At 44.0% G+C, this 23,252-nt stretch overlaps 2 protein-coding genes, 1 long non-coding RNA gene, 1 other non-coding gene and 1 pseudogene across 19 annotated transcripts in view; 2 read left to right on the top strand and 3 right to left on the bottom strand.

Moving 5' to 3' along the window:
* Positions 1–6,295, bottom strand: part of LOC119807772 (putative RNA-binding protein Luc7-like 2) — a 54,026-nt gene extending 47,731 nt beyond the window's left edge. For 3 of the 16 annotated variants that reach the window (XM_038319916.2, XM_038319920.2, XM_038319922.2), the window contains exon 1: positions 408–2,252. Coding sequence is in view for 4 of the 16 variants with exons in the window: in XM_038319907.1 (XP_038175835.1) it covers positions 5,864–5,924 (61 nt within the window). In the remaining 12 variants the exon portion in view is untranslated. Of the gene's footprint in view, positions 1–407; positions 2,259–2,319; positions 2,471–2,494; positions 2,579–5,863 lie in introns of those variants that run through there. The other 13 variants (XM_038319905.1, XM_038319906.1, XM_038319907.1 and 10 more) reach the window with 10 other exon arrangements.
* Positions 6,296–6,482: 187 nt separating this feature from the next.
* On the top strand, positions 6,483–11,977 carry LOC119807775. Its single transcript, XR_005284355.2, has 3 exons — positions 6,483–6,893; positions 7,767–7,838; positions 8,828–11,977. It is a non-coding gene; the product is annotated as an uncharacterized LOC119807775 (long non-coding RNA).
* A 551-nt stretch (positions 11,978–12,528) lies between these two features.
* On the top strand, positions 12,529–12,629 carry LOC119808517 (annotated as a pseudogene).
* Positions 12,630–16,376: 3,747 nt separating this feature from the next.
* Positions 16,377–22,702, bottom strand: Fmc1 (formation of mitochondrial complex V assembly factor 1 homolog). Its single transcript, XM_038319923.1, has 3 exons — positions 22,543–22,702; positions 21,420–21,814; positions 16,377–16,669 (listed from the first exon to the last, which is right to left on the bottom strand). The coding sequence occupies exons 2-3, from the start codon at positions 21,555–21,557 to the stop codon at positions 16,466–16,468; spliced, it is 342 nt and encodes a 113-aa protein (XP_038175851.1). The 5' UTR covers positions 21,558–21,814; positions 22,543–22,702; the 3' UTR covers positions 16,377–16,465.
* On the bottom strand, positions 22,253–22,325 carry Trnar-ccu. The gene has a single exon. It is a non-coding gene; the product is annotated as a tRNA-Arg (tRNA).
* Positions 22,703–23,252: the final 550 nt, after the last annotated feature.

Below are 23,252 nucleotides of genomic sequence, written 5' to 3'. Positions count from 1 at the left end.
TACAAGTTCACCTTTTTGGGGAAGGGGGATTTTGCTTTTTGTTTGTGACAGGCTCTCACTCTGTAGCCCAGCCTGGAATTCTAGGAACTCCTGCTTCAGCCTCTCAAGTGATGGATTACAGGTGTGTGTCACTTAGTCTTGCCACACTTCATTCAGTGTTAAGCCATCTATGTACATGTTCGGTTTCACTGCTTGTCTGAACCCTCAGCAACTTCAGGTCTCACTCTTAGCATGTTACTGTACAAAGATTCAATCAGCCTGAGCATGATAACACATACCTGCTTTTGTAGTCCCCATTCTAAATACTTTTTAACCTTAGTTGACATCCTTCTTTACCTAAAAACATACTTGCCACTTACAGTGCTTGCACATACACACAAAATAATCTTTCTTCTTTTTATTTTTACCTGAAATATTGTCTCAGAAACATAGGCTTACTTGAGGACTGCTAAACTGCAGAGTTCCAAGACAACAGTTCTATAAAGTGAGACTGTATTGTTTTCTGGGCTGTTCTGTAGATAGAAATATTATTTAGAATTCAAAATGCAAAATGAGGGGTGAAACTTTTAACTGATCAATGTTTTGGAGATTCCTGAACACTGACAAAATCAGTTACAGACACTGGAAAACTGGCCTTAGGTTTACTAAATTTTTTATGTTAAAAAATGAACATGCTCTAGACTATGAAATATTCTATGATTATTGTTTTTTAAAATGTGTACTTGGACAGTAAAAGGTGTACCTCTTTTACTTAAAATGAAATGAACCAAGTATAATAAAAGGATGGCTTACAACTGACCAAGATATGATTCATTAAGATGAGAAAAAAATTAAGAGAGTATGTGTGTTGATAACAAGAGAAACTCATATTACAATAAAGATGATTTTACAATGAAGATAACCCACAGGAGAAAAACACTACAAATCTTTAATTCAATAATTTTGCAAAGGTACTGTTCTATCGACACAGATATAGATGCATTAGTTAAGTATTATTAAGCTTGTGTTAAGAACAGGTAAGTTACTTTCTGCACAGCACTTTCCAAAGCATATTACCTAAAATGACTATCCTTTCGATTTTATGTTATCACACAATTTTTTATATATATAACTGAATAGCAGTTAAGATTAACATCCTGTATTAACTGAAGTGTTATCATACAACTCAATAAAATTACTACCCCAAATAGTTAAAATTATCTAAATTTTTTATATGTTTTTGGTGCTATGCTGATTTGGTTTTCTGAGATGGTGTCTCATGAAGCCTGGGGTAGCCTCAAATTAAGTATGTAGCTGAGTCTGGAGCACTCCTGATCCTCTTGCTTCTGCCTCCCAAATGCTGGGATCAGGAGGGCCCCATGCATAGCAATCTTCATCTTCTACTCCAAGAACATTGCCTTGACAGGAGAGCCTGGTGGAGTCACAGAGCCACTGGAGCACCCTTTGTCCCCCAGGGGACGATTGTTGCACATGCTAAGAAAGTACTCCACCACTGAGATACATCCCCAGCTGAAGGCAACTTTAGTCTGATCAAAACAGTCCATCATTATGGATGATACCACACAATTCTGTTTCTATGATCTATACTATAGGCACAGCTAAAGATACCTCACCATTCCTCATTCATTTTAACCCTTCAGAAATGGTTTGTGCTCCCTTTTAAGCCAATTTTAAGACATGGTACCTTCAGAATAACCTTCTGTAACTTCACACTTCTACATTTAGGATGTAATCTAGGCCCAGGTCCTAGGCCTAAGGGTACAGTTCAGTGGTTCTGAGCTTCCCTAGCATGTGCAAGGCCCAGAGTTTGATCCCTATCACTGGGGATGTGGGTGGTATTCCAGTCCACCTCAATTTTGTTTAGTTCTCATTAATTGTACCTTCCTAAGTCTTTCTGGAATCATGGCCAGAGACTTATAACCAAACTATGTGCTCACAAAGAGACTTTATGCCAAGGGACATTCTTGCAGTTAATTCTATCTAGTCAAAATGACTATGGTCTGTCTGAGGGCACTGGACTGTTTTCTCTCAACTGCCACAAAACAACTCTCAAAATGTTCCTTTAAATTTCCTATGTGGTCCCTCCTGCTAGCATCTGGAATAAGTTCAGGGAAAGCAAATTATCTCTTTTCTAAAAATGAGATTTTTAAAATATAATTAATCTTAAACTTAAGGTAAAATATTAGTAATGGTATCCGCTTGTGACTTTTTCAAAAAAATATTTATTCAATATTTTTTAGTGTTAACATAAGAAATTATATGGTTTTCCATATAACAAATCATAGATTTAACTTGAAGGAAAAAGGTTATGTGACTTACCCAAGCTTCTAATTAGAAACCAGGTCTCCTGAGTCTCAGACCAGTGTTCTTTTCCTTAACTTATGATGTATTATTAGAAAACTCCAAATATAGACAGACCCCCAGTTACATGGGTTTGAGTTACACTGATTCACATATACAAACTTTATATAGTGTGACCAATGTTTCAACTCACGCGGTACCCTGCTTCCATTTATGCAGTATGCCAGGCATCGGCACGATTTTCAGTGGCACACAGGCGGTTGCCACCACCAGGGCCCTAGGCAAAATTGCAAAGAAGGCAAAGTTTGTCTTTGGCCCTCCCATCTCCCTTATGCATTTCTTTCCCACCTCCTGGTCATCCCCCTGCCCAACACCTCCCAATGCCACCATGCTGCCCTTCTGACTGTCCAAACCTCCCCCCACTCACCAAGGACTATCCTTTCTTGAAATGCCCAGTAATCCAAGTCATCTATTTTACTACCACCATAACTCCTATTCCTGATATGCTAATAAGGTTTGAGTCACCTAAGTGATTAACTGATTTAAGTAACTGAAGATGCACTTAACCAAGAGTTAAAACAGAATTAAAAACTCTTTTAGAAAAGTGAGAGGGAAGAAATCTTTGCAAAGGGGGAGCAACATTTTTCCAGAGACCCAGGATTCCTTTACCATTTTAAATTCCTTCATAAATCCAAAACTAAAGGATAAGGGGGTAACTGCCACCTTAGGTACTCTACCCAACTGCTCGTTTATAGTTAGGCTACAGGGACAAACAAAGCCAAAGCGCCTTTAAATACCCACCCTCACCTACCTTTCCATCTCTCTCCCACTTTCTGGGTCCCCAGACCAAACACACAAACAGCATTTTTGGTAAGCTGTCCGTGTATATAACACAAATTTTCTACTAGATGGTTCAAATTACATGATACTATTCAGTGATATAGTTCCCACTGAATACCCCTATACTTCCCTATCCTTAGATAACTTTAAGTTTATTGTATGACAAAACAAAATCATGAATTACATATTTATTAAATATGCAATAAGAAGGAAATGTAATATATTATCCTGCATATATGAAAGAACAGGGGTATCTAGAAAGTCTTTTTCGTTTTATTGAGTTATGGCCTCACTGCACTACCATACCTGGCTAAATATTCAATCATTTCTTCCCACTTTTCCATACATATAGTTTGCTCCTTTTTTGTTGTTGTTCAAGCAGGGTTCTGCCCTAATTCGGACTAGACTGTAGCTATGTAGCCTAGGCTAGCCTTGAACTCACTGAAATCCTCCTGCCTCAGTTTCCCATCAGGCCAGAATTGATGCTTCTTCTGAATCAACACAGCACTGAAAATGGAATCATTTCAACTAAATACTATTGTTTACTCATAAACATGAGTTCATCCATAAGTTCAACTGGTCTGGAGAATTAAAAAGATATCCAGGGACAGAGACACAAATGTAAATTTAAATACAATGAATTTTAATAATCCAACTTCCTGCCAGTACTACACAGAAAGAAATTTATACATATACATACATATTGTATTCAGTTTTGCAATGCTAGAGGGGCTGTTATCAGAGAATTGTTACCTTGATAGTTCATAGTTGCCTTGCTCCAACTACCCTCTGGAGTAATATAAGGGAATCCTATCTATGCAAAAGATACCAATAATGGCATCGATCCAAATTAAAAAGGACTGCAAAAAGTAAGCCTCAAAGTTTCTAAAATGTTATTACAAAGATGAATTGTTAAGATCCTATATGAAGCTCCTTCTAAACACCCTCACTCTGGATAAAAGAGGTACAGGTTACGATGTTAAGACATGCTGCAATTACAAGCATTCTTACCCAAATATGAAAAATTAGGTTATTCCAGTGGTGTTTTTAATTAACGTTAACTTTCAAGGGATTACTTACTAAACACAAATAATTCTTAACTTTCTTTCCAATTATTCCCTCCTTTATATAGAATAAATCTGTTATCCACCTCATTCATCTTAATGTTCTAGTAAGAAAAGTTCCCAGTGAGTTTTATTAAAACTTAACCATTCACTGAAAGCAGTGTCAGTATTGCTAAAAAAAAGATTTGAAATAGGTTTTATCTTCTTCCGTATTTTGCGGCAGAGCACTCAACATGATTTACAACTAAGCTAAATATATATATATACTTTTTCTGGTAAGTCGAACAACTTATCAAAATATATTTTGATTGCTAAAAAAATTTGCCCAAACGAGTTTTTAGAAGTCATGATTTGGATTGGTTTTTTGTTTGTTTGTTTTGTTTTTTGAGGCAGGGTTCCTCTGTAGCTTTGGAGCCTGTCCTGGAACTAGCTCTTGTAGACCAGGCTGGCCTCGAACTCACAGAGATTCGCCTGCCTCTGCCTCCCGAGTGCTGGGATTAAAGGTGTATACCACCACCATCCCGCTTTTAATTTTTTTTTTTTTTTTGAGGGGAGGTTTCAAGACAGCATTTCTCTGTAGCTTTGGATCCTGTCCTTGAACTTGCTCTGTAGACCAGGCTGGCCTTGAACTCACAGGGACCTGCCTGTCTCTGCCTCCTCAGTGCTGGGATTAAAGGAGTGCACCACCACAATTTGGCTTTGGATTTTTAAGTACTGAACTTTGACATTTTTGAAAATACGATACTAATTATCCCCCAAAAGTAACATTTCATCACTTTAGAAGTTATCTAAAACAAAGAATAATTCAATGCGTAGATGACGCAATATAAAAATTCTAACCTAACTGCATTTTTAAAAGCCCTTTGTTTCCTTCAATTCTACTTCGGTAAGCATCAAATTTCCAAAGTAGCTGTGTTAAGGGCACATGTAAAATCTGTCAATATTTACTAAAAAAGCTGCTATTAAGTTGTCTAACAAAATGGAGGTCTCCCGGGAAAAAATAGGCCTAAACACTTTCCTACTTACAAAATGGGGTCAAACACGCCCACTTTAAGAAACCATGGTTTGGGTCAGATTTTCCACCAAAAAAAAAAGGGAGGGGGGAGAAAGAAAAAAAAAGGTTGATTCTGTAGGGCTCGACGAGGCGTCCCTGGAACTGGTGGTTTTATTTTAGTAAAGGTTTCGGAGACTCGGGGGAGGGGGCGCTTCTCCGCACACTCTAAGAGGATGGCGACGAGGGGTGATCTTTCCGAAATCCCAGGGTGAAAAAACTAGACAGAGCTGGGGGCGGAGGCCTTAGCGCTCCGCCGGTCCCCGGTCAGCAGTCAAAACTGACCGCCCCACTAGGCAAGACAGCCTTGCGAGCTTCCACACCCGGCCAAGTCAACAGCAAAAAAAGCACAAACTCTCCTTTCTGCGTCCAGGCCCCGCCTCGCCCCATTGGCAGCCATTCCCGCCAATCCGCACGGACACCGCCCCCAAGCCCGCCTGTCGAGCCCTGATTGGCCTGGATGGGAGCCCGGGACCTCGTGTTACCAATCTGAGAGTCCCCTTACTCCACCGCACGCGCGCGCCCCGGTGCTCCCCCGGAGGCCTCCCCCGCCCCCCGCACCGGCCGTGTCCCCTCCCCCACCCCCAGGGCTCTGGCAGTGACTTACCGTCCCGGGAGGTGCCCATTAGCTGGTCCAGCATCGCGCGCATCTGGGCCTGCGCCGACATGGCGGCGGCGGAGCGGGCGGGCGACTTAGCGGGCGGGGGTGGGGCGCCGAGCGGGCCCTGGCGGGCGGGGGGGACGAGGGGAAGGGGTGGGGGAGGTGCGGCGTTGTCTCGGTGGCCGCCGCGGCCTCGAGGCCCTGCGAGTGGGGAGACGGAGGGGTCGCGGGAGTGTCCGGGCTGCGCTCCTCACGACGGCGTGGACGCGGAAGGTGGCAGCACCCTCGAGAGCGAGCCCTCGCGTCCTCGCTCTTCGTCAGGTTCCTGAGACAGGCGCGACACGGGCTTAGGCCGACTCTCGCCGCCTCCCGACACCGACACCCGCCAGAAGCCGTCAACCCCCCCTAGCGAGCTCTGACGCCGCTCGCCACCGCCGCCACTGCGACGGGAGCGCGCACGTCGCTCGCGCCGAGTCGTTTCCGTGAGGTTTCGGCCAATCGCCACGCAGCTGGCTTCGCCCCGCCCTGCCCCTCCCGCTAAGGGGTCCGCCCTAACGCCCGCTGGGCGCGTGCACGCGCGCTGGCCCCGCCCCTCCGAGCCCAAGTCTCGCGAGAGCGTCGCTCTTTTGCCCACCGTAGAGCCGGCTGGGCCCCGGGGAGCTGGTCTTTCGCTGCAGACTGCAGGGCGGCATGTAGGCCCTCTCTGCTGGCTGCGCTGGCGGCCCAGCCCCAAATTAGCAAGTGCCAAGCTTAGAGCGAGTCGGAGTAAGAAGTTCGGCCGAAGTTCTCAGGGTTGGTGCTCTCCTGACGGACGCTGCCGGTGTCGCGAACCCGTAGGAGGGCCCGGGCTGAGCCGAGGACGCCTAACCTTTTCCTCTGGCTTTTTGCCACTGCCCCTCATCTGTGTCCTAGCTGGGACACGTCAGGTTCAGGAAATAACACGCGAAATCAGCACACTGGAGAGCAGGCCTCCCGACCCTCTTGCTACGTTCAGGACAACTGGAAGCTGCTAGTCTACATTCGTTCGAGTCTGCAAGTGAGAACTGGGGCAGGCCTTAGTGCACAGCGGCGTGTCGGCGGCAGGGCTCTCCGGACAGCCTCGTAGCTCCCTGGCAGGCTGGCACTCTTGCTAACTGCGATAGTTGATTTCTTAATCTCACGCCTGGTGGGGTGACAGAACAACTCATTCTCGTGAGGCCCAAGTGAGCCAACGGGAAGGGAACACCTAGGCCACGACTGCGTGCTGGTTTTACAAACTGGCCAAAAAAAAAAAAAAAAAAAAAAAAAAGGTGAAACGTCAGTACTTTTTAGATATTTACAATTGCACACACATTGAGCAAATTAAGTACATACTGGACCAATAGAAACTGTAGTAATGCTATCTTAAGTAATTTGCAAAAAAAAAAAAAAATTATTGCCTGCCGTGGTGGCACACGCCTTTAATCCCAGCACTCGGGAGGCAGAGGCAGGCGGATCTCTGTGAGTTCGAGACCAGCCTGGTCTACAAGAGCTAGTTCCAGGACAAGCTCCAAAGCTACAGAGAAACCCTGTCTCAGAAAAAAAGAAAAAGAAAAAAAAGAGAACTACTTTTGAGATAGGGTGTCACTGCTGTGATTTTGAAAAGTGGTCCTCGTGAAATAAGTGCAAATGCTGGAGACTCAGCGAACATAAGAAGGAATGAGACATTACTTTTCAGTTCTGCAGAAAGCTGAACATCACCCTGATACAAAAGGCAAAACTGAGACGCTAATTTGAATAATACTTTTTTTGTTTTGGGTTCTTGTTTGCTTTTTAATTCCCTAGTTGCACGTCTCGCCATCCTTTAGTTTTCATTGGCTGTATTTTTAGGGACATAAAAATCTTCTCAAATTCTAATATTGCACCTTCCTCAAATTCCTCACCCTTTTAGTTCAAGACACAAAACAATCGGTGAATGTCTTGACGACCAAGATTTCCTCTTCTGATTTGTGAGCCCACTCAGGTAACCTACTGTAACTTTTCAACCCTGGGATCAATCAAGAGGGACCAGACAGGCAGCCAACTGCCAATTAGAGAATACAGAAGCCCAGGGCCTCCTGCTTACCCGATTCCATAACGAGCTTTATCTAAATTCAGCTCATGCTGACAGAGGACCAAATGACTTATTCCTTACACTGTGTAGCTCAATCAAGCTGCCCTGAAACTTGCCTTCCAGCCTCAGCCACACTAGGGTTAGGCGTGTGCCACAATGTCCGGTTCAAAAACGCTAAATTCTAAACAATTCTAAACAAATACTTGAAGATTTTGAAAATTGTTGTACAAAAAGGGCTGAAGAAAGCCTTAGAGATTAAAAGCATCAGCTGCAGAGAACCCAAGTTCTCAGTTCCCATCAGCCACATGGCAGCTCATAACCCTGTAACTCCAATGCCAGAAGATCTGATATTGTCTTCTGGCCTCTAAAGGTGCCATGAATACATTTATGGACATACATACACTGAAGTAAAACACTCATACATAAAAATGTTTTTAAAAAGGAAATTGATGTATAAGTGGTAGAAAACTGTACAAATTAAATATATTCTAGAGAAATGCACTGTTATGAACAGTATTATCCTGAGAAATGAATTCTTAGAAAAACCACTAAAAGACTAATTGTTTGAGGGGATTTTGGTGGTTTTTTTGAGATGACTTCACTATGTAACTGTGACAGGCCTGGAACTAACTTAGACCAAACTCAAAGAGATCTGCCTGCTTATGCCTTATTACCAGGTGTTTTGGTTTGTAGGGTTAAATCCAATTTAAAAAAAAAAATACAGGGCAGTGGTGACATATGCCTTTAATCCCAGCACTTGGGAGGCAGAAGCAGGCAGATCTAAGGGTCAGCCTGGTCTACAAGAGCTAGTTCTAGGACAGGCTCCAAAGCTACAGAAAAACCCTGTCTCAAACAAACAAACAAACAAACAAACAAAAAATTTATTTTGTGTTCTACAGTGTAGGGATCCTGAAGGGATCAGGACAATTTCAGAGCTGATTCTCTACTACCATGTGAATCCCAGGAATCAAAGGTTGGCAGGCTTGGTGGCAAGCCATCTTACTGCCCCAAATCCAGGGTCTTGAGCGTCTGAACACGCCTTCTGTCATTAATCTGCACCCACCTTCTGTTGTGTTTTATGTGTTCGGTGGCCATATAATCACTTTCCTTTTCCTCCCTCCCGACAACTCGGCCTTTCCCATTCGGGATCATTTGCTTTCGTTCGAAGATTTCTTTAGGTTCTGCAAACCTCTGCCCAGAAACTGAATACACACCACTGGCTTGTTTGGTTTGGGGTTGGGAGAGTCGCTCTTTTGGTTTTGTTGGTTGACTGGTTAGTTTAAAGTAGGGTCTCACTTTGTAGCCCTGGTTGGCCTGGCACCCACTAGACCAGGCTTCCCTCAAACTCATAGAGATGCACCTGCCTTTGCGTCCCAGGTCTTGGGATTAGAGCTGTTCAATACTATGCCTAACTGCTTTTGAATTTTGTAAGACAGGGTCCAGGCTGAGAAACCTGCTGTGTACTGGAGGATAGCCTTGAAATGGTCATGTTGCCTCCATCTGTCAAGTGCTGAGATTCCAGCTCAGCGGTACCGTGTTTCTAATCAACTTCCAGGCTCACTCTGCTATCTACACTAGCTTTCGCCCTGTAACCAAGAGTTGTAAGGGTATAAGACACTATACTCTGTGACCTGCAAGACTTATTCTTTGCAGACATTTACCTCCCCTGCTTCAAAGTTTGCTTTTGTTTTGGACTGCTAGTAAATTTCATTTTTGTTCATCTGGAAAGATGTTTATTCTGTTGCAGTATTAGATAATTTTTTTTTATTCTGCTACTCCCAAGAAGTCAGGTTTCAGGTTATCCTCATTCCTTAATGTTAGCTACTTAAATTTTGGGGGTTTTGAAGTATACATGTTTCTTCATTCTTCTAGGAGTTCAATGACAATTGTTATTGAGAATCCACAAACCCCTTTTTCCCCCTGTCCCGCAAAAAAAAAAAAAAAAAAAAAAAAAAAAAAAAAAAAAGCCAATCCTGTGACAAATGTCTGTAGCACTTGAAAAAAGGAAGAATGAAGATCAGAAATCCAAAGCCAGCCTTGGCCTCATAGTGAGTCCACCAATCCAGGTTACAGTGAACTTGCCTTAAAAAGAAAGAAAAGGAAAAGAAATTACCATCTGTGTGATGGTATCCTCCTCTAATCCTAGCCCATTTGGGAGACTGAGGCAAGATGAACAAGAAAATAAAAAATCCAAAGTGCTCTGGCATTGCCCACCTGAACTGATAGGAACATGTGTTGAAGGTGGTAAAAGTGCTTGTTGTGCAAGGCTAACAGCCTGAGTTCAACACCCAGACCCAACGGGAAGGAGCGAACCAACTCAGGAAAGTTAGCATTGACTCCAGGTGCCCACATTCACACACACAAACATAAATACAATTAAAACCAGGTGCTGGTGGTGCATGCCTTTAATCCCAGCACTCAGGAGGCAGAGGCAGGCAGATTTCTGTGAGTTTGAGACCAGCCTGGTCTACAAGAGCTGGTGTCAGGACAGGCTCCAAAGCTACAGAGAAACCCTGTCTCGAAAAACCAAACAAAAGAAAAAGAAAAGAAAATGTCCTGTATACAACAAGAATTATGCTGTCTACAATATTTATTATGTCCCGATGGGATCCTATTTTTGTGAGTCATATTAGAGGTCATACTCAACTACCTGGACCCCTGGCCAAGGGTAATCAACTCACAGATGCATATACCTGAATATTATTTGCCAGCCCCGAAGAAAAAGCTTCTAAACTCCATACAAAATATCACTTAAATGCTCGTTCTTTGCAGCACCATACTGGTTGCTTCAGAGCCACTGCCTTACAAATTACTACCCAATGTTCTGCCTGTGCTCCTTTTCATAATACACCCATTGCTGGAGTTAATCCTTGTGGACTTAAACCGAATGGCATTTGGCAGATGGATGTTACCCACCTACCCTCAGCTGGAAAGCTGAAATATATGCATGTTTCAGTAGCTACTTACTCTAAAGTAGTTTTTGCTTCGTTGCATAGTGGAGAGAAAATTAAGGATGTGATAGCTCATTGCCTGCTGGGTTTTGCTTATATGGGCTTACCTAAAATTAAAGACAGGTAATGGTCCTGCATATACTAGTGGAAAATTTCAAACGTTTTGTGTAAATAATGATATTAAACATATTACAGGTATTCCATATAACCCTACTGGACAAGCAATAGTAGAAATAATGCATATGGTTATAAAACAGTATTTCACAAAAATAAATAGGGGGGAGTATATTCTCTCTCCCAATAGACAATTGGCTTCTGTTTTATTTATTCTAAATTTTTTAACTGTGGGTTGTGAGGGTCACTCGGCCATGGAAAGACATTGGAATAAAAGTTCTCAGTCCTTAGGACGGGTAGGATGGAAAGACCTTCTTACAGGACGGTGGAAGGAGCCCACACCCCTGTTGGGGTGAGAGGAGCTGTTTGTGTTTTTCCTCCAGGAACAGACAAGCCCATTTGGGTACCAGAGCGATATGTTCGGGCTGTGGAAAATGATAAGGATCCTGTGATGAGCCTGAGAATGACACCTGTCATTCTCTTGATGAGCCTCCTGGTGAGTCCCAATCAAGTGGAAAGCACTGTGTGAAGCTTGGTAAGAATCCCTTGTATTTACCAGTGAGCCAAGCTAGTTCTTTGTATTCATCTTTCTATTCCTCAAACTATACAGCTGGAACTGCTTTAAGCAATATGGTGATAGAACAGGCTTCTATTAATCAAACCTTTTCCTTTGTGAATGCTTTACGCTTTGTTAAATTTTTTGGGCTATGAATATTACTTTAAAGGAATCCTATGCAAGTGAGTGTAGTTCCTATCTTTCTTTTATGGAGTATTTCTCTGAGAGTCCAGGCACTATTAAATCCTGTGTTTGTTTTAGTTTTCTTTCTCTTTTCTTTTCCTTTTTGTAGTATGGAATGGCACCATAGAGGCTTTACTACACAGCCGTCGATGGCCCACAGGTGAAAATCCCATCCTCTGCTCCTCTAGGCAAGGCACAGCTTCTAGTAACTTCAATTAGAAGGCTCTAGACAGGGAAGAGCAGCTAAAGGCCAGGACTCAATTGGTCCTAACAAGAAAATAAAAAATCAAAAAAGGAAAAAAAAAATAAAGACAGTTGGGCAGTGGTGGTACACACTTTAGTCCCAGCGCTTCAGAGACAGAGACGGGCAGCTCTCTTAGGCCAGCCTGATCTACAGAGTGAGTTCCAAGACAGCCAGGGCTGCAAGGAAAAACTCTGCCATAAAAAAACGAGAGGGGGGGGGGGGAGGGGAGGGGGGGGGGGAGGGGGAAGAGGGAGAGTTCCCCCTTTCAAAATAGAAACAAAACGGTAGAGCACTTGTTTAGTACTCGTAAGGTCCTGGGCTCAATCCCCAATACCACGAGAAAGAAAGAAAAAAATACTGTACATAACAAATTAGCCTAAATTAACTTGTTTATAGTTCAAAAGGGCATTGGTTTCTTTCCCCTCCACAAAATTGTAGAAGGTGAACATCTGATTTATTATACATGTTTTTATTTGTAATTCAAACTCCCTACACCAAGAAAACTAAGAGCAGCCTGGTGGTGGTGGCCACACCTTTAATCCCAGCACTTGCTTGCTTCTGTAGCACTTACACTGCAATTGAACAATACAGAGAGGATTAGCATGGCCCTGCACAAAGAGGACAAGCAGATTTGTGAAGTTGTCATATTTTTTAAATCAGGTAAAAATTATAATATATATTTCTTTCTTTCCTTTTGGTTTTTTTGACACAGGTTTTCTCTGTGTAGTTCTAGCTGTCTTGAAACTCACTCTGTAGACCAGGCTGGCCTCAAACTCGTAGAGATCCACCTGTCTCTGCCTCCTGAGTGCTGGGATTAAAGGTGTGCCACCACCATCTGGTTCAGTAGTCTATTATTTCTACACTTTTTTTCTTTTTTCATTTTTCATTTTTTTTTGTTTTTTTCAAGACAGGATTTCTCTGTAGCTTTGGAGTCTGTCCTGGAACTAGCTCTTGAAGACCAGGTTGTCTTTGAACTCACAGAGGTCTGCTTGCCTCTGCCTCCCGAGTGCTGGGATTATTTTGACTAGAGTAAAATATTTATTTATGAATGTAAATTACTATTTATAATATCAGAAACATCACGCAGTTGCATAAATATAAGTTCTTCTATGAACTATTCAGTCAAAAAATTTTAAATTATCCATTTTCCTGAAATGCTAGTTTAGTCAATCGGTTTCATTGGGATTGGTACTAGGAATACTAAAAGTTAAAATTCCTTTCTATGTACAAGGAAGATTGAATTTTAAGATACTTAAGGCATTTAACCTTTATGTGACTTCTAAAAACAGCATAGGAATTTGTACTCAGTAACATTAAATTTATATGTTCCCGTTACTGGTTCTGTTTCTCTTTATTCTTCTGGTATTGGCGTCTCAAAATTCTTTTTTGTTTTGTTTTTCGTAACAGGGTTTCCTGTAGTTTTAGAGTCTGTCCTGTGACTAGCTAGCTCTTATAGACCAGGCTGGCCTCGAACACACAGAGATCTGCCTGCCTCTGCCTCCCTACAGCTGGGATTAAAGGTGTGTGCCACCACCGCCTAGCAGCTTCTGAAAAATCTGTATTGTGTATCTTCAGTATTGGAGTAAAGAATTGTCAGTAAATAATTTTTATCAGAAAAAGGGATTCTTAGTGCTTGAATTGAGGCAGACGAGTGAAGACAGAGGAACAGGAAGGAACTAGGAGATGCAGAAGCAGATTGTGGCAGAATAAATTTGGAGAGCAAGGAGACCTATACCAAACAGGCCAAGTTTTGGATTGGGTTAGCTAAACACATTAGGACCATTGGTTCAAGTGCAGTTTAAAAGGAAGAGTAAATTCACAGTAGTAGGCGGGAGATGTTCCGGTGTTCGTGCTGTTCCCCTCTTCCTGGACATCTATGGGCTGGGGTTCAGCTGTGGCTATCATCCTTAGGAGCCATTGCTTCTCAGGCCTAAGGAAGTAATACCCCCTACTGTTATTAGCTTACTGCTTGACATTACTTAATTTTTCCCAAATCTTCACGCATCCCTTTTAACTCTTCTCAACCTTATTCCATCTGTTTCCTGTCAGGACCCTAACACATCACAGCTGTGTACTTTTTCTCCCCAAGACAGGTTTCTTTGTAGCTTTGGAGCCTGTCCAGGAATTCGCTCTGTAGACCAGGCTGGCCTCAAACTCACAGAGATCCACCTTCCTCTGCCTCCCAAGTGCTGAGATTAAAGGCGTGCACCGCCGCCACCACCTGGTTAGTTGTGTACTTTTTTTTTTTTTAAGATTTATTTATTATGTATACAATATTCTGCCTCTATGTATGCCTGCATGCCAGAGGAGGGCACCAGATCTCATTACAGATGGTTGTGAGCCACCATGTGGTTGCTGGGAATTGAACTCAGGACCTTTGGAAGAGCAGCCAGTGCTCTTAACCACTGAGCCATCTCTCCAGCCCCCAGTTGTGTACTTTTATAAAAGACACAGGGGACCAGCACGTAGGTAAAATCACTTGGAGCATAAGAATAAGGACCTGCGTTCAAGTCTCTGGATCCCACTGTGGAAGGAGACACTGACCCTAAAATTGTCCTCTGACCTCTCTGCCTGCTTGGTGGTGCACAGACACCTGCCTGCATACAAATCATACAGTAAGAAAAGAGAAGTTTGGAAAGATGCACACCCATGCAGTGGTGGCACACGCCTTTAATCCCAGCACTCGGGAGGCAGAAGCTGGCGGATCTCTTTGAGTTCGAGGCCAGCCTGATTTACAAGAGCTAGTTCCAGGACAGCCAGGGCTACACAAGGAAATCCTGTCTCGAAAAACAAAACAAAACAAAAAAAATTATAGAATTTTTAGCTGGGCGGTTTTGGTGCACGTCTTTAATCCCAGCACTCGGGAGGCAGAGGGACCTCCGAGTTCAAGGCCAGCCTGGTCTACAGAGTGAGTTCCAGGACAGGCCCCAAAGCTGCAGAGAAACCCTGTTTTTAAAACAACAACAACAACAACAAAAAGAATTCCTTAGGAAACTGCCGGGCAGTGGTAGCACATGCCTTTAGTCCTAGTACTCAGGAAGCAGAGGCAGGTGAATCCCTGTGAGCTCAAGGCTAGCCTGCAAGTTCCAGGACAGGCTCCAGAGCTTCACAGAGAAACCCTGTCTCAAAAAACAAAACAAACAAAAACACCCAGAAAATTCCTTAAGACATTAGACTTGCATTACTTATTATTTTTATATTTTAAAATATTTATGTTCAGAGCTCAGCATGGTCGTACTTTAATTCCAGCACTCTGGAGGCAGAGGCAGGCAGGTCTCTGAGTTCAAGGTTTGCCTGGCTTACATAGCAAGTTCAAGGCCAATCAGAACTACATCATGAGACCCAATCTCAAAAATAAGCAAAAGCAAAACAAAAAATTATTTTTAGATTATGTATATGTGGAGGCAGGACAAATGACTCGGTGATTAAGAGCACAGATTGATTTTCCAGAGGTCCTGAGTTCAAGTCTCAGCAACCGCTTGGTGACTCACAACCATCTATAATGAGATCTGATGAACTCTTCTGGCGTAAGCGTGTACATGCAGATAGCATTCATTCATAAAATATGTGTATGTGTATGAGTGTGCACACATGCGCGCAGGTGCCTGTAGAGCGCAGAGGTCCTAGATCCCTTGAAACTAGAGTTAGACAAGTTGGTTGTTAGTACCTGACATGGGGGCTGCAAACCAAACTCATCTCACTCCTGACCACTGCGCCCATCCCCATTTGTTACTTTAAAAAAAGAAGAAGAGCCGGGCGGTGGTGGCGCACGCCTTTAATCCCAGCAGTCGGGAGGCAGAGGCAGACGGATCTCTGTGAGTTCGAGGCCAGCCTGGTCTACAAGAGCTAGTTCCAGGACAGGCTCCAAAAGCCACAGAGAAACTCTGTCTCGAAAAACCAAAAAAAAAAAAAAAAAAAAAAAAAAAAAAGAGGAAAAAAAGAAGAAGAAAAGGAGGAGGAAGAAGAAGAAAGAAAAGAAAAGAGAACCCTGGGTTATAAAATTAGACCAAGCCCATCAGGGCCGACGGGATAGGCTCTCTGGTTAGTTTGCACAGATCCCTGGCACCCTCGTTAACAGTCATGTTAGTGGATGCTTCTAATCCCCAAGCTGGAGAGCAGAAAGGATCCTGATGACGTGCTAGTCAGTCTCTGGACCGACAAGAGTGAGCTCTATTCAGTGAGAGAGACTGTCTCAAGAAATAAGGCGGGGACGTACTTGAGGAAGGCATCCTCTTGTCAACCTCTGGCCTCCACATGAACCTTCATGTGCAGAGCACCGACACCCACAACATCAATTAATACAGTGTCAAAAAGTTCAGCAAATTCATTTGCAGACCCCTCCAGTTTTATCTCCCTAGCCACTCAGTCAACAAAAAATACAGGACAAAACAACAAAAAACTTAACAGTTTAAAAAATATTTAATGATAAATACATATTGGTAGAAATGGTTCAATTCTTGAATGAAGGGACATCCGAGGGCTCTCTCCATCACGGCTCCCAGCCCTTCCCTCCAGGCTGACGGGGCAACTGGAGGCCCACCAAACCAGCAGACTCCTCCACTGAACGCTCACCCTTGCCATGAAATTCCTGATGAAGAGCTACATGCTGCCGGATGCTACGTAAGAGGCAGAGATAGGTGGCCGCTTGGAAGTGAAGCTCATGTTGGGCTCGGCACAACTTCTCGCTGGTGACCTAAAAAGTAATTAACAAAGTCAGACGTCTGTTAACACCCCAAAGTTTCCACAAACCCACAGGGGAAAGTTAATACATGAGCTTTTCTACAACATAGACAGAAAATACAAACATGCTTGTATGTATAGTCAATGCCATCATAGGCGCACTGTGTAATTAGGAATGCTTTTGTCGTTGTTCTACCACATAAAGAACACATACATGCCTAGGGTCTGGCTCCTACTACATGTTTTTATTTGTAATTCAAGCTCCCAACACCAAGAAAATTAACAGCAGCCTGGTGGTGGTGGCCCACACCTTTAATCCCAACATTCAAGGCGGCAGAGGCAGTTTGATCTCTGTCTGAGTAGGCCAGGCTGGCCTGGAACTAACAAGCCTACCTATGCAGGCATTCACGGCCATCACAGGACTTATTGTATCATTTTTATTGTGAAAAAAGAGAGAAAATATTCATCTGGAAGAGTCCATAGCAGAGAAAAAGATGCAGTGGGCTGAGCATGGCCAGGACCATGAGAGAGCAAGAGATAGTGGGTTGGAAGGAGAATGAATAGCTGGGGGAAGGGAACAGAGTGAGCTGGAACATGCATGGGTGGGGGGGCAGTTAGCAGGGCCAGGATGCTAGCTAGCGTAGGGGCTTGGAAACATACAAGTACTTACGAATAGGGACTGTGAAAGCCAAGGGCTAGCAGGGACTTTGATGTGCAATCACAGATGCAATTAAATGGAGAACAAGTCTCACCTCCCAAGAGCAAGGGAAATGACTCCTTTGCGGGGTAGAAAACCCCGGTTCACAAGTTTCCGAGGAATACTGGCTTTTATATAACGTACAAAAATCCTTCTGTAGCCCAGTTTGAGCTCATTTCTGGATATATGGACTTCCTAAAACCTAACACCTTTTACTACAAAATCAGAAACTTATCTCAAAAATAATGGCTTTGTATTCAACAGTAGCAACATAAAGATCATATGTATGGGGCTGGGGAGATGGCTCAGAGGTTAAGAGCACTCACTGGCTGCTCTTTCAGAGGTCCTGAGTTCAATTCCCAGCAACTACATGGTGGCTCACAACTATCTATAATGAGATCTGCTGCCCTCTTCTGGCCTGCAGGGATACATGCTGGCAGAACACTGTATACATAAATAAATAAATAAATAAATTTAAAAAAAAAAAAGAAAAAAGATCATATATATGTGAAGTATGTTTTTATATTAAACTTGTTTGTACAGTTTAACCATCTGGAAAATCTGGATTCTAATGACTTGAACAAGCTAAAAGGTCCATTATCAATGTCTAGAGTAACTCAATAGCATGCTTGTTCTTCATAATACTTGATTTTTAGTACTCCACCCTTAACTATTTGGGATTCCAAAGTTGTGAAAAAGGAGCGGGAACATCAAGAAATTGTGTACGAATGGAGATGTGTTTTACCCCTGTGAATATCCACAGTTAAAATCTGAAAACTCAAGCCCGGCATTAGTGGCATAAACTGTTAATCCCAGCACTTAGGAGGCAGAGGCTGGTAGAGCTCCATGAGTTTGAGGCCAGCCTAGTCTACAAAGAGAGTTCTAGGGCAACCAGAGCTGTTAGACAGAGAAACCCTGCCTCAAAAATAAATAAATAAATAAATAAATAAATAAATAAATAGAAAATCAGAAAACTCAAGCATGTAGTATTTAATGTACTACCAGCAGCACTCACCTGCTAGAATCGGAATGTTTTTAGAGACAAGGTCTTACTATGTAGCATGGACTGGCCTGTAATTCCATCTTCTTCCATGGGTTTTACAAATGCTGAGATTTGCAGGTATGTGACACCATAATCACACTGTCAAACTTGGTGTGTGTGTGTGTGTGTGTGTGTGTGTGTGTGTGTGTGTGTGCATGCGCGACTGCTTTTTGAGAAAATGGTCTCACTATGTATCCTAGCTGGCTTGAAAAATGACTGTAAGAAGCCAGGTGTGGTGGCGCACACCTTTAATCCCAGCACTCAGGAGGCAGAGGCAGGTGGGTTTCTGTGAGTTCCAGGCCAGCGTGGTATACAGAGCAAGTTGCAGGGCAGCCTAGGCTACATAAAGAGAAACCCTGTCTAGGAAAAAAAAAAAAGACAAACAAACAAAAATAAACAAAAAACACACAAAAAAAGAAAGAAAAAAGAAATTCACTGTCAGTAGGTAAGAATACTTGCTGCCAAACCTGGGGCCCTGAGTTCAGTCCCCCAGAACCCACACAGCAGAGAATAAGGACTGACTGCCCTACAAATCGTTCTCCAGCCCCCACATGTTTGGCATGCACACCACCCCAAAAAGTAGATATATAAATATATTAAAAGATGAAGGTAGCTTTTCCTCCTACTGGGATGCCTTGCCCAGCCTCGACATGAGGGTTTGTGCCTGATCTTATTGTATCTTGTGCCGTGTTCAGCTGGTGACCCAGGGAGTCCCGTTCTTTTCTTTGGGGAGACGAGGCTATGAGTGGATCTGGAAGAGACGGGAGGGTAGGAGGACCGGAAGGAGTGGAGGGAGGGGAAGCTGCAGGTGTGATGTAAAAAGAATAATTTATCAATAATAATTAATCAAGGTAGAGGAAAAAAAGAGAGGTTCCTAATTTCATCATTCTCCCTAGGCAACAGAAAAGATGAGCACAGAAAGCTTCTGTCAGCCCTGAGCCAGGAGGAAATAGAAATCATCCCCCATAGTCTATAATATGCATTCGTTTAGAAATAGCATGGGATTTCTTTTTTGTTTTGGTTTCTGTTTTTTGAGACAGGGTTTCTCTGTGTAATCCTGGCTGTCCTGGAACTATTTCTGTAGACAGGCTGGCATCAAACTCACAGAGATCTGCTTGCCTCTGCCTCCCAAATCCTGGGATCAAAGGCATGCGCCACCACCTAGAGTTGATTTTCTAGTGGCCTCAGACAAGTACTTTCCTGCCGCCACTTACCATCAGACTTGACATTTCCGAGGCTTGTTTTTGTTGTTGGTGTTTTGTTTTGTTTGCTAGTTTCTTGAGACAGGGAAGCTCTGGTTGGCTTGAAACGTTTTTTCATAGATCAGATTGGCCTGAACTCAGGTATCTGCCTGCCTATGCTTCAGAAGTGCTTGGATTAAAGATGTGGGTCAGCCCCAGAGCTTGTTGTTGTTGTTTGTTTGTTTTCAGACAGCGTTTCTCTGTGTAACAGTGCTAGCTGTCCTGGAAGTTGCTCTGTAGATCAGCCTACCTCTGCTACCTCTGTCTCCTGAGTGCTAGGATTAAAGATGTGTGCCACAACAGCCTGGCCAGCTGTGGAGTTGTGAGCATAAATTTTTGGTGTTTTTCTGAGGAGTTCTGCTGTTACTGTTTTGTTTTGTTTTGGAGACAAGGATTCACTGTGAAACTATGGCTGTCCTGGAATTCAACTCTAGACCAGACTGGCCTCAAACTCAGGAGTCTGAGTGCTGGGATGAAAGGCATATGTCACCACTGGCAGGTGCAATCTTACTCTAAATATTTGGTCCAAGTTCTTAATACACACAGTCCCTAACATTATGACTTTCTAAAAGCTAAGCGACTTTAGTTCTAAGGTTTTCCACTGCTCAGATTCAGCAGTTAGATGAAGCTCAAGGACATTAGATTTTCTCCCCTAAATTCTAGTTCTGCTTATTCTTATGCAGGTAACTATCCTGAGCCTTAGCTGTCCAAAGGCAGAGAACTGACTTGGGAAATGAACCACCTTCCTTTCCCTTCGTACTAAGAGGAAATGGAGTGTGGATTTCACAGTGGTACCTAAGGATCACATTCTGTGTGTTTATGTTTGTTACAGCAGGGAAACTTTTAACGTGGGACTGTAGGTGGCTCAGAGGTTAAGATCACTGGCTTTTCTTCCTGAGATCCTGAGTTCAATTCCCAGCAATCACAAGGGGGCTAACAACCATCTATAACGAGGTCTGATGCCCTCTTCTGGCCTGCAGCTATGTATGCAGACAGAAACACTATATACATAGTAATCTTTTAAAAAATACATCTTGTTATATAGCAAAGTAATTAGTAGTGCAATCTCTTTATAGAATACAGGTCATTGATTTTCTCAGTGGTGAACAAAATATTACATTAATAAAACATAGTGCCACACATGAAGAACTCGTCAATATTCCTCACTTCCTTATCTTAAAAATTGTCTTTGTCTAGCCCGTGCCTTCCTTTAATCCTTGAGCTCAGCAGAGGCAACCTGAGTTCAAGGTCAATCTGGTCTACATAGCAAATTCCAGGTCGGCTAATTTAATAGTGAAATTCTGTCTGTCTGTCTGTCTGTCTGTCTGTCTGTCTGTCTGTCTCTGTCTCTCTCTCACACACACACACTCCCGCCACACAAAAACATTGCTTCCTATAAAAACTTAATGCGGAAAGTGTGAGGAGAGGGGATGTTTGTGCCCTTGTGCCTTTAAGGGTAACGACCCCTGGGGCCTACTTCGTACAATGCCCGTCCTTTAATCCCATTCCATAACCGCCTGTACCAGACAAACAAATGAAATCGTCAGAGACGGCTCCATCCTGGTGGGTGGCAAATATGAAGTCCCTAAGAAGGTGCACCCCACGTGGCTCTGGGGTCAGTAGGGGACTGGAGGCACAGGCTAGCCCAGGGCCTGGGTTACGTGGTGAGAACCGCGGGTGGAGGGCAGGTCATCTCAGACACGCTTGCCCTAAGACCTCGCCATCACCCTGCCCAGACCCACCCTCGTCCGCCCTTCCCGAGACCCGCACGCGGCTTCCGTACCCGATGTGCTCGGAAGGCCTTCACCAGGTACCGGTAGGCCGCAGTGTCGCGATACGGTCGCCCGGTGGCCGCGTTCAGGTAGCGCAGCTCCCGCAGAAGGCCTCTCAGAGTGCGCGCCGGGGACCCCAGGGCCGCCATCCTCCTGTCCTTGGCGAGCCGGGTCCCTCGCGGAGCGGCGCTCGCTGGTACGGGCCGCTCCTGCGCGCGCGCTCCACAGCGCCGTCTACCGACCGCCTGCGAGCGAGCGAGCGAGCGAGCGACACGCCAGGGGCGCCCTGGGAAGAGGAGAACCGCAAAGGTAGCGACTCCAGGGGGGCTTCGGACGGCGTCGCTTCGGACGGCGTCGCTTCGGACGTCCTTTAGCCGGTGGCCGCTGACACTCAGGAGAAAAGCGGCTGGCAGGAGACAGTGTGGATCTGACTCAGGTCATGTGAAAAAGGTCTAACCCATTTCTACCAGGGATGTCACCTCCAAACGCATCGACCTCCAAACTTCCTGACACCCGCAGCCCAGGGGAAGAAAATGGGCTTGTATCTTGATGTGGCAAACCGCAGCCCCTCAGCTTCACTAGCTAACACCAGTTTCTCTAGTTTTAAAACAAAATGGCTGGGTGATGGTGGCGCACGCCTTTAATCCCAGCACTCGGGAGGCAGAAGCAGGCAGATTTCTGTGAATTCAAGACCATTCTGGTCTCTACTTAGTTTGTTCCAGGACAACCAGAGCTATGTAGTGAGATCCTGTCTCAAAAATAAATACATAAAACAAAATGAATAATAGATTTGACTCGATGTTCATGTTTTAACTGGAAGGTGCAACAGAAAAAAAAAACAGACCACCCCAGATGGGACTCGAACCCACAATCCCTGGCTTAGGAGGCCAATGCCTTATCCATTAGGCCACTGGGGCTCTCTGTATTGAGGCGCTGAAACACCATAATCAACTTATTTGCTGTTTCGTACGTCATCCCCCTAAAGTTGTCTTTATCCTATCCCTGAACCAAATCTATTATCTGTATGAAAGTGGTGCCTGCTGGGAAATGTAGTTTAGAAACCAAGAGCCAACGGTTTTACCCTGTAAAATAATAGGTGCAATGAAAGCAGAACCGGCTCCTGCCTTTGCTTACGTGTTCTTGTTGCTGAGCGTAGTAGAACTGCGCCTGCGCAATAGAGGGCCTGAGGGGATGCCGTGCCAAATCGGCGACCGAGAAAACTGGCAGGTTCTTCCTCGCTCTCATTTCATTCTTCGTTAAATTTTCCCCGGAAAGCCAGGCCCCTTCCGACTGGGCTATTTTTCAGGGTTTGCCTTTGCTCTAGCCCGTCGTTAGGTGGCGTTTGTGTTGTGGTCAGTTTGTTTCCGGTTGCAGTGCTGCGACCATTTCCGCCGCCAGCAATGTGTTAGAATGATTGTTTCGAAATTTCAAGCTGGCTGTAAATATAAGGCGGCGGACAATTAGTAGTTACTATAGAAGGAACTAATTAGGGATAATTTGGAGTTAGCTTTTCTGCTGGGTTTATTCCTAATTGTATACCTTGCCGAAAACCACTTTTTGAGGTCATTTGGCTCTCCATTTTCTAAGAGACAGTTCTGTCTACTTAAGTCGCCAAACTAGACCCTGTCTCATTAGCTTCTTATGTCTTAACCTTCATCTAGCATCGTAACTTCTTTATACCCGCTGTTCAGGTGTCTGAGCTAGGTAGACTCTTCCCCCAGCCCAACACCACCTGAGTCTGGATCTTCAGCACCCATAACCCCAGCACTGGGGAGGAGTAGTCAGCAGGATCTCTAGAGCTCACTGGCTGCACAGTCTAGCCAAAGTGACAAGCACTAGGTTCA

This window comes from Arvicola amphibius, chromosome 2 (assembly GCF_903992535.2).
Source record: "Arvicola amphibius chromosome 2, mArvAmp1.2, whole genome shotgun sequence".
Classification (NCBI taxonomy): Eukaryota; Metazoa; Chordata; class Mammalia; order Rodentia; family Cricetidae; genus Arvicola; species Arvicola amphibius.
This window is presented reverse-complemented; position numbering and strand designations above follow the sequence as displayed.

What these genes read in the sequence shown, in the direction of transcription:
- Fmc1 (XM_038319923.1), bottom strand. Translation starts at nt 21,557, where the DNA reads ATGGCGGCCCTGGGGTCCCCGGCGCGCACTCTGAGAGGCCTTCTGCGG. An exon ending in AGGCCTTCCGAGCACATCGG is followed by an intron (nt 16,670 to 21,419) that starts GTACGGAAGCCG and finishes ATTACTTTTTAG; the next exon opens with GTCACCAGCGAGAAGTTGTG.